We start from the raw sequence: 13255 nt of genomic DNA, 5'->3' as shown, positions 1-13255 counted from the left end.
TTCAACCAGCCAAGAAGTGGGCTTGGGTTGTGGGCCTCTAAAAAGTTGGGCCGTATAGTCAAATCAATCAAAAATTAAATTTGATTTGGACTTGATCCGATTTTTTTTTTCAATATTCGAATTTTTTATTTACTGGAGTAATTATCAATAAAGGTCAAAATTAGTCCCGAACATATGCTCATTTTATGATTTTGGTTCTATACTTTAACTTTTGAGTTTTTGCATCCTGAACATTTCAACTCGGATCACAATTGGTCCTACACTAACAATTCCATCAATTTTTAAACGGTTTTAACCCGATTTTGACCGATGCAAAAATTCAAAAGATAAAGTATATGACCAAAATCTTAAAATGAGCATATATTCAGGATCAGTTTAGCCTTTACTCAAAAATATATTCATTGGACAATTAAGCTAGTAGCCACTAATTGGATATGGCATGCCAATATTTGTTAGTAGAATATTAATTGGGGTGAATTGCAAAAACATGAAATTTGGTTAAAATTCGAGTTGCGCAACTTTAAAAATAGCCGAGAAATACCACAAAGTGAAGAATTTGTCTGAAATTATATTTGATATGGAAGTCGATAAATCATACGTAAATAATCCTTGGCTTTGCAGGCAAATGCAGTATCTGATATTTTATACATAGGGTTCGAAGAGCAATCTTCTGAGCTGTTTGTTAACCAATGAGTGTTGCATTCCAAATCCATCAGATTCCTTCTGGTACATATGGTGTGTCATTCTAGCAAGATTAGCACAAACTGCTACAAAATATATTGAAAATGGAGAATCCATCATTTCCTTATTCATCGTCTTCCATGTCTCCTCTATGAGTGATCGAACATGCTTTCGCGCCTTTTCTTCCGAAGCATTGTTCTCATTCATGTAACACTGGACTGCTTTTGGCACGTCGCCTCTCTCCACCTCATCCTAAGATTAACAATATACTCCAAATTATTATCTGGACAGTTAAAAATGTCAATAGATGAAAAAATAACAGCAACAGAAAATATCAACACAGTGTCAATGGTTGTCACATACGTACGTACCAGTGATGTACCCATGTCGTCAACGAGCCTTCCAATAGTACACGATGCACGAACAATATCATGGTATTTATGCACGCTCTCAACAGCCTCCTTCTCTATCGAATTCGTTAGCCGGAAGAAAAGGTTGGATAGAACACAAACACCTCCTACTGTTATCCAAGCATTGTTGATGTATTCTTCCAACCTAGGTTTATGCCCATTGTGGTACCAATTTGCCTCTATCAAATATCTCTCAGTCAAATCACTCCACTGAAGAAAAAAAAATCATTTATAACAAGTATATATATATATATATGCTTAAGTTTTTTAGTGTTAATTACCGCTTTTCGTAGAAATGGGATGGAGTTGAAGCTTTTATCCTTGAGAGTATAGTAAGCCATCTCATTCTCAATGTTAAATAGTGCAAGATAACATACTTTCATGTAAGTGGGAAGTTTGTCAATTGATTCAGTATCCCATCTAGCCAAAATATGAATACAATTAATTTATATTATAATTAATAAAATTGTCACTTAAAAAAAGCACTGAATAGTGACGGAATTAGTGACGGCGATTGATAGATCAACAACTAATGACAAATGACTGAAAAACGTCAATCACTAATTACTGACAGATTTTTCCGTTACTAATGCAAAGCAGCCACCTATGTTTTTTGTCATTGGGAGAATTAGTAACTTTAGTGACAGACAAATCCGTCACTAAAATTTTTTACTAACAAGTTTATTATTGATGGATCTGTCAAAACTTAGTCTGTCACTAATCTGTTAAGTGAACAAATTTCAGTATTAGTGATGGGTAATTCCGTCAGCAAACAGTGAGTTTTTTGTGGTGTGTGATTATTGCACCAACCTTTGAATAGCATATGTGAATAGTTGGAGCTCTTCAAGAGTACCATAAACATCATAGATGTCGTCTATAGCCGTAATAAGAGCAATTACTTTGGTGAGCATTATCCTCTCGAATCCATGTTCACGACGTTCAACGACTCCAGTCGTCCAGTAGTAACTTTCCACTATTCTATCTCTAACAAAGGGAAGCTCTTGAGCAAGCCCAATACTCTCCCACCACCTAACATCAAGAATAAGAATTAATTTCATCAGTCAAAAAAATGAATTACTATATGGTATTCACCTAGATGTCTCCTTGAGTTCTTCTAGAAATTGTGCTTGAGCAATGTTTATGTCCAGTATGGCTAACTCTAGCACAAATGGATTCATGTCCGATCGCCTTTTATAAGAATCGATGAAGGATTTTGCGCTTGGCATTTGAACCATCCAATGAGAAGGGAACTCCAATGCAGCTTTAACTAATGATAAGAGATGAATGTCATCAATTTCATGATCAACTACTCTTTTCTTCAGAGATTTAGTAGCAAATTGTTTAGCAATTTCTAGGGTTTCTTCGCCATGTGTTGCTAGGAACGAAGCTTCGTAGAGTTGTAACAATCCTTTGGAATCGAAATCAGTAGCCTTGTCATTCTTGAAGCAATCAAACACTTCTGCATTCATCTTATATTTAATTAGTTTCACCATCAATTAAATAAATATTTAATAATTAAGTGGAGTACTAGAATTAGGTATAGAGACCTTGAGAGACGGTGAAGCCGTATTGTTTGAGGAGTCTGAATCTGAGAGCTGTGGAGTACAAATCCCTTTCATCTGACTCATTCTTCTCCAAATATTTGGAATTTAATATTTGATCGATTTCGTTTCGAAAATGACAAGATATACCCAGCCTTCGTAGATCATCGATCAGCTCCAAACGTTGTTCCAGTAGCAACAACTTCTTCACCTTCTCAATCAGAGTCTCCACCTTTTCGAGGTGCTTTTCTTTCTAGAAAAATACCAAAGTTATGATATAACTGGTCATTTAAGTTATGGAATAGGTCAGAATTTGACCAAACTTAGATGGTTTTTTTTTACCATTTGCCCAAGTCTGAAGTAGTGAAAATCAATGGTATAGTTTATTACCTTATGCTCAAATTTGAACGATTGAATATAGTTGAAATCCCAAAGAGTAGGCTTGTAACCTCCACTTCGTCTTCCATTTTGGATCTCATTGGTGTTATCCCTGGGAATCGCAAATTGCATTGTGAAACTACTTGATATCTTGTGCTCAATTGATTCTGCTTCACTTTGTCTCGTGTTAGTATGTTGCAGTTATTTTTTGTAGTTCTAAACTCTCTAATGTGTATGTTACTAGTTTGCCTTCTAAAAAAAGGTTACTATACTTTCTTAAAAAACTCCCTCCGTTCCAACTAAGTTATAAAAAATTTAGACGCGAAAATTAAGAAATTGTGTTGAACAAATCAAATGAAAATAAAATAAAATATGAGAAATAAATAAAATAAGAAAGTGTAAGGTAGTTGATGGAATAGAATAAAAATGATTAAATATTTAATTTTTTTCGAAAAAGAATTAACTCATTATAGTTGGCACATCTAAAAAAGGAATACCGACTCAAATTAGTTTGGACGCAGAGAGTAACGATTTCCAAGATAAGAATTAAACTTAAAAGGGCAAATGAAATAACTAAATGTTTCAAAAAGATATAGATAAATTTTCAAAATTAAAGAAGAAATAATATCTTTTTAAATTCATTTTATACTAGAGAGTAATGATTTCCAAGATAAGAAGTAAACTTAAAAGGGGAAACGAAATAACTAAATGTTTCAAAAAGATATAGATAAATTTTCAAAATTAAAGAAGAAATAATATTCTTTTTAAATTCATCATATACTAGAGAATGAAATTCTATGAATAAAAAATAAATATTATAGTTATTTCTCTTTACCTCTTCATTTACTTCTTTCTTGAAGATGCTCTGAGTAGTAGATTATTAATTGCTGGATATTTGATACTACAGATAAAAAAAACTCTAAAGAATGAAATAGGAAGGGTAATTGGATATTAGAGTTCTCACAAAAGGCTTATACTACATAGAAAAAAAAAATTGTGCTTCTGCACTACAACTTCCTATCTTGCTATCTTGCAAACACTCACTCTCTATTCTATATTTTGATGTATCACATAGAATAACAATTAACAACTATCACCATTTTATATATGTGTAAACATGACAAACTGGTCAACTATTACTAGCTAGCTAGAGGACACAACTTCACCACGTCACTTTCTCTTATCATTCTTGAAATCATTCCCTTATTTATGATGGCATCAAATGTTAACCATACATTCCACCACCTAATGATCTAGTGTAGGTGTGTGGCCTTCATTTGAATCAATGGTATATTCAATTACCCTAAAGCCACAGTCGAACAATTAATGAATAGAGTTGAAATGCCAAACCAATGAGTTGGATCTCATTTCATAGATTACCTAGGAATCGCAAATTGTATTAAAATATTTGATCTTGTGCTCAACCAAATTGTTATTCAGAAAGTCTTTCTCGAAGATTTCTGGCACTTGTGTTTGAGTTACCATCAATGGAAGGTTGGGTTAAAGTTTTTCAAATAATAAATTAATCCATTAATTAATCATTAATGTGTTTGTGGTCTCCCTGTAGACTAGCTGATCAGCTTCTACAAAAAAATTCCCTAACTATTTTGTTAGGGAATTTTGCAGCTAGGGTTGGTAAAATGAGCGAGATGCTAAAATGAACTCAACGAATTAATACTATAAATAATGTTAATTCAATTCAATCAATTCATCTAGAAAGTGACAAATTATTTTTCAAATAAAGTATGATTGTGTTTTGCATTTAAAAATAAGAATGCATTTATGTTCAATCAACACAATGCATGCATCTGTAAAAGGGTTAATTGGTCATAAAATCATAAAGTTTGGTCAAATTACATTTTTTAAAATTTAAATAATAACTAATTTATTAATTGTCACATGTTAATACTAGTAGGGGTGAGAAAAAAAACCGAAAGCTGAATATTCGAACCGAACCAAATCGAAATTTTGAAATTCGGTTTTTCGGTTCGGTTCGGTTTGAGCGAAAAAAAAACCGAAAAACCGAATTATATTTTAATTATAATATTATATATTTTATTCTATTAATTTAATATATTATATCATATATATAATATATATTCTTTTAATACATTTTATATAATATGCATTATGTATATTCTATTAATTTTATATTATATATATTATATTCTATTAGCATATATAAAATAAATTATTATATATATTCATATACTCCATAAATTTTTTCGGTCTTCCGCTTTTTCTGAAAATTTGGGTTTTTTCGATTTTGTTCTATTTTTGAAGTTCGATTTTCGGTTTTTGATTTTTCGGTTCGGATTTTGAACTAAATTCGGCTTTTCAGTTTTGGTTCGGTTTATGCAAAAAATCGAACCGAAACTTGAATGCTCACCCCTAGTTATTATGTTAATTTATTTAGGGGCAAATTCTATACTACATTGATATACACATGTAGAATTTTGATGTTGTCAATGAATAATAGCATGAATGTGTATTAATGTGATGATGTAGACGACTAAATGACGTCGTTTTAAGTTTAATAAACTAAAAATAATAGTACCACAATTTTAATTACATGAAAAAATTGAGAAATTTTGAATTATCATTCAAATTTTAAGAGTGCGGAATAAACAATTTGATTAAATTTCTTAATTTCATAGTCATAACCCTACTAAATAGGAGTAATAGATTAGGAATTAAAGGATTTAAATTCATATTTAAACTCTCAATTCTATAGTACCGAAGCCCTAAGATTAGTACTCCATATGACACCAAAGATTGACATTTGACAAGACTTTTTGAATAACAAATACATATGCATATGTTCACATAAATGAGAGAAATTACTTGAAAGATTGGTGTTCTACTAGTTCTAAAATTACTTCTTTTATACTCTCATCACCAGTGAAAAATAATGTCAGTTAAGAATTTGTAAATGGTAAAAATAAGAGAAAGAAAGAGAAACAATTAGTAGTAATATAGAAGAGGCTAAGAAAAAAGTGAGAGATGAACATTTCCATGTATGAATTCAGGTGCTTCATACAACAGTGCTCCAGTGCACATCTTAAGAGCTAAATTGGTACATGACAACAATGCTTTCCAGAGTGAACCTATAATCTAACTCTAGACGACGAATCTATAGACGATGAGCGAAAAAATTCATATCCAAACGTCATCTCTGAAACTCGAGGGTTATGCAGTTAATAGGGGCGGAATTTCCTTGCAGCTCGCATCTGTTGTATCCGCTGCTCGAATTTGCTTTGCAGCATCATGATCTCTGCATTCAACCCGGACACATTTCAGTACGATAAAACGAGTAGCACATCACGTAATTTTCAAAGCCTAACAGGTCAATTTGTTACTGAACACTATGAATGTGCACCTAAAACAGCATTGACACTAGGTATCATTTGAGAAGTTAAAAATGTTGGCTAAGCAACTTCAAAAAATATTTGTACTTTCTCAGAAATCGGAATTTATCAAAACAGAATTGGTCTGTTAATTTAATCAAAACAGAATTTACACAAAGACAACTAAATCAACCAACATATTCAACAGGTCGATACAGAGGACACACTGTTTCCGACAAATTCAATTAATAAAAACACACTTCATTAAATTAAAAAAAAAATTACTCCCTCCGTCCACGAATAAGAGTCTCGTTTTTCCATTTTGGTTCGTCCACGAATAAGAGTCCCGTTTTTCCATTTTGATTCGTCCACGAATAAGAGTCCCGGTTCATAATTACCATAAATGGTAAAGAGACGCCACATTCCACTCACATATCATTTAAAACTAATATATACAAGTGAGACTCATATTCCACTGACTTTTTTACACCACTCAATTTTCTTAACATTTCTTAAAACACATGTCATTTAGAAATGGGACTCTTAATCGTGGACGGAGGGAGTACAATTTAAAATCCTAAAACAATAAAAAAACGCATAATTAAAATCTAAAAAAAATAAAAAAGACATAATTTAAGATAGTAGAAATTAAAAAATTGCACACTTAAATTATAAAAACTACTTTACTGGTGAATCATCCCCAGAAGGCGGTGGCGGTGCACCCGTTTGAGGCGGAATACAAATACCAAGTTGTCTTGCCATATACTCAATGCCGGCAAAATGGGCTTCATATTGTTCAGGCAGCATGCGGGAAGTGTCAGCCATCGTGGCGGTGAAGTACAGGGAAATTAGGGATGGCGGCGGCGTGCCCTGGGAGACCGCCTGGCTTGATTCACCTCGGCCCCTCCCTGCGCGAGCTCTAGCCGCCTTGTTCCCTTGCGGCCGACGATGGTACCTCCCTGCATCCGATGTCGGGAACTCAACCTCTTGTGAGGCGTTGCCTTCCCCGCCCTCACTAGACGAGTATTGGCCACCCGCCGTGTGCTTCGTGCGTTTCGAGCTCGAGCTAGTGCTGGACTTATTACCTTTCACCTGGCGAGCTGCAACCGTCTCAGCAACAACTCTGACATCGGTTGAAGCATTCCCTTTCTTCATCGTCTTCTTCTTGTCGCTATTGTTCATTGTCAGCTCCACAAACACGTTCCTCTAAATGAAGAATTTCAAAGCTGTGCCCTAGCAGAAATCCAAATTGAAGAATTTCCCCAATTAGGTTGAGATGCTGCCAGAGGAATTCGACCAGCCAAGAGGTGGGCTTAAGTTCTGGGCCTCTAAGGAGTTGGGCCGAATAATCAAACCAAATTAAATCGAATTTGAAAAAAAAAAGAAAAAAATTCGATTTGGACTTTTTGAAGACTTGGTTTTGATCGGATTTCTTTTTCTTCAAAATTCGAATTTTCGATTTAGTACGGTATGATATTTCTAATTTTATGATTAATTGAAAATTTATTAGACAATTATATTTATAATGATAAAGAATTAGTTGGTTAATATTATTTTAATTATTTTGCTAATAATTCAATTTTTAAAATATTTTTGAATATGAATAATCAATTATCATATTTCACTAAAGAACTCTGATTCCGACCAAACGTCAATCTCTCTCTTTTCTTTCTTCTCTCTCGTCACTCTCGAAGAAGAACCCTAGTTCCGATTCCGACCAAGAAGCCCGATTCCGACCGATTCCAACGATTATTGTAGGTTGCCATGAGTTGGTAGTCGCCGTACCCAAACCACCGTTACACCGAAGGTCTCTCCGTCGTGAAAAAATCTTATGCGAGGAAGAGGAAGAAGGCTGAAACGAGCAATTCACGTCCGCCTGACACCGAACAAGGACCGTCGGCTGCGTCGATATTTGTGGGTTCTATCCCTAGCTCAGACACATATGTCCATTCTTCTCTGAAAATGAACCCTACTTCTTCAGTGGGTGACCGTCGAGCTTCCCCATAAAGCGACCCTGATTTTGAGAGGACGAAGAAGCCCCGATATCCCCGTCATTGTGGGTTTTGATGGTTTTTGGGTGTTGATGGTGTTAAGGTTGATACATTGTCTTATGACAATATTTTTTTTGGATGTAACATGTAACTGTGGTTGTTTTTTTAGCATGTATCAGGTGTAAATGGCTTATGACATTACCTTATGACATTATCAGGTGTAAATGGCTTAATTTGTGATCTGTTGTTTAATGCAGTACCTTATGCCTATGTCTTTTTAATCGGTTAAATGTTCAGGACCAATACGAAGTAAAAAATGAATATGAAGGGTCACTTTGTATTGTATTTTGTTGTCCATTTATTGGTTCAATTTGATGTCAATTTATTGGCATAGTCGATGAAGAAACAATCACATAGAGGAAGCAATCTCATAACGTATGAAACCAACATCACTCACAAAATTTTGTAACTGTAACTCTGCAATTGGTGTGCGTAAATGTTCAGGACCAAATGGAACTAAAAAACTTATAGGAAGGACTACTTTGACTTATACTTTTAGGATTGTCCAATTAGGGCTTTCTGGCGATTTTTCTAAGAACATCATAAACGATTTACTGCAAAATTCAAATACGAACAACACTACAACAAATTCAAATTACTTATCTACTTCAAAATTCAAATAGGATTTCACAAATACTACATCAAATTAATTGAATTGAATATACACATAAGTGTTGCAACAACAACAAAACAATGAACAACAAAGCTTAAAACATTCATTAATTTCTGAATTTTTTTCGTAATTTTGGTCAAATTCAAAGTCAGCTCCTCAAAATCGCCACCACTGACCGAGGATGACGAAGATTTGGCCCGATTTGGCTCGTAATTTCGACATCACGATTTGGCTCGCACCACTTGAAGAAACCGCATTCCTTCGTCTCACATGTGAAGTAAAGCTTCCCCCTCGACGGTTTGCCTTGTCCGATGACAATACGGAGCGCCACCATCTTCTTACAATAGAGAAAGCGTAGCTAAATTGGAAGTCTCCGAAGTCGCGGTAGCGGTCGCGGTCGACGGAGACGGAGTTTCGGCTACACATCGAACGGCCCATGTTCGAAGGTGTTTGTGGAGGAAGAAGAAGAATGAGATGCAGAAAAAGAATTAGGGTTCTTGGGGAGGAAGAAGAAGAATGAGCAGGAGAAACAGGGGGGAGAAATGTGAATGAAATAAGAGTTAGGATTTTGTGTTTAATATTAGTGTGTTAAAAAATGTAAAGCCAAAAATTAAAAAAAATATATTGAATTAGCTACAGTAATTAAATTATGCTAATCAGGTCAAATTTTCGCTAATTGACGGTTGACCGTCGAGAATTGACGGTGCCGTCAAAAAAGGATTGCAAACGATATCGTTTTTCATTTGTTTCGGACTTACTTTTTTAAAAGTGAATGTTCTGGACCAAAATCATAAATCGACCATATATAAAGGACCAAAAGAGGATTTATACTCTATAATAAATAGTAGTAGTAACATATATTTTCCTTCTTCTTATTCAACTCACAATGCAAGACTATCTCATCTTCATTCATAGGGTTCAAACAGCAAGCTTCTGAGCTGTTTGTTAACAACCGAGTGTTGCATTCCGAATCCATCAGAATCCTTTTGGTATATAAGTTGTGCCATTCTAGCAAGATTAGCACAAACTTCTACAAAACATGTTGAAAATGGAGAATCCATCATTTCCTTATTCATCGTCTTCCATGTCTCCTCTATGAGTGATTGAACATGCGTTCGCGCCTCTTCTTCCGAAGCATTGTTCTTGTTCATGTAGCACTGAACTGATTTTGGCACGTCGCCTCTCTTCACCTCAGCCTAGGTTTAATAAAACCAAGGATTATTAGTATAGGACTATTTTTATACTTCACAATACTTATTAATAATTATTGCAAAAGTTTTCACAATTATTGTGTTACGTCGCGTACCAGTGATGTTCCCATATCGTCAGCAAGCCTTGTAATCGTGCACGATGCACGAACAATTTCATGGTATTTATGCACGCTCTCGGCAGCCTCCTTGTCTATCGAATCCGTTACCCGGAAGAAAAGGTGGGATAGAACGGGGACGCCTCCCACGGTTATCCAAGCATTGTTGATGTATTCTTCCAAGCTAGGTTTATACCCCTTGTGGTACCAATTTGCCTCTATCAAATATGCCTCAACCAAATCTACCCACTGCCAAAAATTTCATCAATATTTTCCTAAATAGTTATGCACATATGTATATATACAAAGAGTTTTTTAATGTTACCGCTTTGTGTAGAAATGGGATGGAGTTGAAGCCTTTATCCTTGAGAGTGTAGTAACCCATCTCATTCACAAAGTTGTATAGTGCAAGATAGCATACTTTCATATAAGGAGGAAGTTTGTCAATTGATTCAATATCCCATCTGACCAAAATTTACACAAAATTAACATATAGTACTATAGTTGATAAAATTGTATAATTATTATAGTACTAACCTTCTAATAGCATCTGTGAATAGTTGGAGCTCTTCAAGAGTGCCATAAACATCATAGATATCGTCTATAGCTGTAATAAGAGCATTAATTTTGGCGAGCATTATCCTCTCGAATCCATGTTCACGACGTTCGACCACTCCATTCGTCCAATAGTAGCATTCCACTATTCTATCTCTTATAAAGGGAAGCTCTTGAGCAAGCCCTGTGCTCTCCCACCACCTATCATGAACAATAAGTATTAATTAGTGTTTCAATCGAGAAAATGATATCAATATAGTATTATATTTCACCTAGAGGTCTCTTTGAGTTCTTCTATAAATTGTGCTTGAACAATGTTTATGTCCAATTTGGCTAGCTCTAGCACAACTGGATTCATGCCGTGTCTCTTCTTGTAAGCATCGATGAAGCCTTTCGCATATGGCATTTGAACCCTCCAATGAGAAGGGAACTCAAATGCAGCTTCAACTGATGATAAGATATGAATGTCATCAATTTCATGATCAACTACTCTTTTATGCAGAGATTTAGCAGCAAATTCTCTAGCAATTTCTAGCGTTTCTTCGCCACGTGTTGCTAGAAACGAAGCTTCGTAGAGTTGTAACAATCCTTTGGTATCAAAATCAGTAGCCTTGTCATTCTTGAAACAATCAAACACATCTGTAATCATCTTAGATTTAATTAGTTTCCCATCAATTAAATAAATATTTAATAATTAAATACTAGAATTAGGTATAGAGACCTTGAGAGATGGTGAAGCCATATTGTCTGAGGAGTCTGAATCTGAGAGATGTTGAGTACAAATCCTTTTGATTTGTCTCATGATAGTTGTTTATATAGTTGGAGTTTAATATTTGTGCGATTTCGTGTCGGAAATGACAAGATATGCCCAGTCTTCGCAGGTCATCGATCAGTTCGAAACGTTGTTGGTGCAGCAGCAGCATCTTCACTTGAGCAATCATGCCTGCGGCCCGGAACTGGTGCATATCCCCCTACACCACAATACTATTAGCATGGACTATATGCTGAAAAATAGTTGTTTTTAAATAATGTATGGATTAAAAATATCTAAAAATATTGAAGTATAAAAAATAATCATGTTTTTGCTCAGAAGTAGTACTATTTTGCCCTTTATTTAAGGTTTCACCCGCGAATATAGGAAAGCTAGAGCGAATTCCGCTTAAGAAACATTTTAGCCGTGGCCACGTCAATTCATGAAACAGTCGTGACCACAACTGTTTATAGTTGTGAACTACACATTAATAAGATGTGTAGTTCATGTCCGAGTACTATATATTGATTGTGTATAATATAATAAAAACCAATTGTTTCGTAAGTTTAAATTATTAAAATTTAAGTTTGTGCAATTTCTATATAACAATTCAAATAATTAATATATAAAGAGATAAAACAAAATCATGAATAATGCTCACATAAACTACGTAGTATAGCTTATTAAGTCACCTTATACTCAGAGTTTAGTGCTTGAATGTAGTGGAAATCCCAAATGGAAGGAGGGTAGCCACCGGATCGCCGTCCCGATTGGATGCCACGATGGTTGCTGAGACGTAAAGAGCAACTCCACGGTGGCAGCCGCCGACAAGTGGCGGAAGAGACACGTGGCAGTTTTGAAGACAAAACATTGGTGTGTGAGTAACTACGAAGATGGTTCATTGGCTTATGAATTGCCATCTTCATCATCAATTTCAACTACACTCTAACTTGTTGCTTCTTTTGCCTTCACTGTGACTTATATTATGGTCGTGGGTGATGATTTTGAAGTCACGTTGAAGATTGGAGAATGATCGAAGCGTTAGGAAATAAAATAGAAAAAGTGACAGAACGTGATTTTTGCTACTATTGTCGTGTTTAATGATAATTACATAGTTGTAAGGTCCCAATATAATTGATTGAAGAAAGTGACAGAATGTCCACAAAACTTTTCATGTTGTTGTCACGTGTAATGCTTTATTACGATATTTTTCCAAGGGCCCAATCTAAATAAAAGAATAAAGTGACATAATTTAATTTTTCTTAAAACATTTTTAGTGTTGCTAAAAGGGATTCGGGCAAAGCCAGGAATTTGTCTCTAGCCCCAAACTACTATTAATATATATTAGTGGTGGATTCATAAAATATGCACTTGTTTTGAATTATCTCACGACAAAATAATATGGTTGCTTGCGTTTAATAATGGAAAATTTTAAATTTGGGGTGAATTTGGAAAAGAGATCATTAAAGTGGAACTTTTATGGCTCTCTATAATAGAGAAAATTTTGAATTTGGGGTGAATTTGGAAAAGAGATCCTTAAAGTGGAATTTTTAGGCTCTCTATAATAGAGAAAATTCTAATTTGATTGGGGTTTCTAAAAACAGTAATAACATTAGCATTTT

The 13255-nt window shown here is 34.6% G+C and overlaps 3 protein-coding genes across 6 annotated transcripts; all 3 read right to left on the bottom strand.

Moving 5' to 3' along the window:
- Positions 1 to 642: 642 nt before the first annotated feature.
- LOC125185303 (1,8-cineole synthase, chloroplastic-like) lies at positions 643 to 4037 on the bottom strand. 2 transcript variants are annotated; one of them, XM_048081821.1, is made up of 8 exons: positions 3846 to 4037; positions 3023 to 3177; positions 2639 to 2885; positions 2184 to 2550; positions 1902 to 2120; positions 1373 to 1511; positions 1053 to 1301; positions 643 to 933 (listed from the first exon to the last, which is right to left on the bottom strand). In XM_048081821.1, exons 2-8 carry the CDS (start codon positions 3140 to 3142, stop codon positions 643 to 645), a joined length of 1632 nt encoding a protein of 543 aa, XP_047937778.1. In that variant the 5' UTR covers positions 3143 to 3177; positions 3846 to 4037. The 2 variants fall into 2 exon arrangements, with proteins under 2 accessions (XP_047937778.1, XP_047937779.1); XM_048081822.1 differs by having other exon boundaries at positions 3023 to 3122.
- Positions 4038 to 5996: 1959 nt separating this feature from the next.
- Positions 5997 to 7632, bottom strand: LOC125219945. 3 transcript variants are annotated; one of them, XM_048122042.1, is made up of 2 exons: positions 7026 to 7632; positions 5997 to 6284 (listed from the first exon to the last, which is right to left on the bottom strand). In XM_048122042.1, the coding sequence occupies exon 1, from the start codon at positions 7537 to 7539 to the stop codon at positions 7036 to 7038; it is 504 nt and encodes a 167-aa protein (XP_047977999.1). In that variant the 5' UTR covers positions 7540 to 7632; the 3' UTR covers positions 5997 to 6284; positions 7026 to 7035. The 3 variants fall into 3 exon arrangements, with proteins under 3 accessions (XP_047977999.1, XP_047977996.1, XP_047977997.1); XM_048122039.1 differs by having other exon boundaries at positions 7040 to 7632; XM_048122040.1 differs by having other exon boundaries at positions 7045 to 7632.
- A 2193-nt stretch (positions 7633 to 9825) lies between these two features.
- Positions 9826 to 12669, bottom strand: LOC125219856 (1,8-cineole synthase, chloroplastic-like). The gene is made up of 7 exons (XM_048121942.1): positions 12326 to 12669; positions 11604 to 11853; positions 11155 to 11521; positions 10865 to 11083; positions 10653 to 10791; positions 10328 to 10576; positions 9826 to 10217 (listed from the first exon to the last, which is right to left on the bottom strand). Exons 1-7 carry the CDS (start codon positions 12560 to 12562, stop codon positions 9927 to 9929), a joined length of 1752 nt encoding a protein of 583 aa, XP_047977899.1. The 5' UTR covers positions 12563 to 12669; the 3' UTR covers positions 9826 to 9926.
- Between the last annotated feature and the right edge of the window lie 586 nt (positions 12670 to 13255).

This window comes from Salvia hispanica, chromosome 4 (assembly GCF_023119035.1).
Source record: "Salvia hispanica cultivar TCC Black 2014 chromosome 4, UniMelb_Shisp_WGS_1.0, whole genome shotgun sequence".
Taxonomy (NCBI): domain Eukaryota; kingdom Viridiplantae; phylum Streptophyta; class Magnoliopsida; order Lamiales; family Lamiaceae; genus Salvia; species Salvia hispanica.
This window is presented reverse-complemented; position numbering and strand designations above follow the sequence as displayed.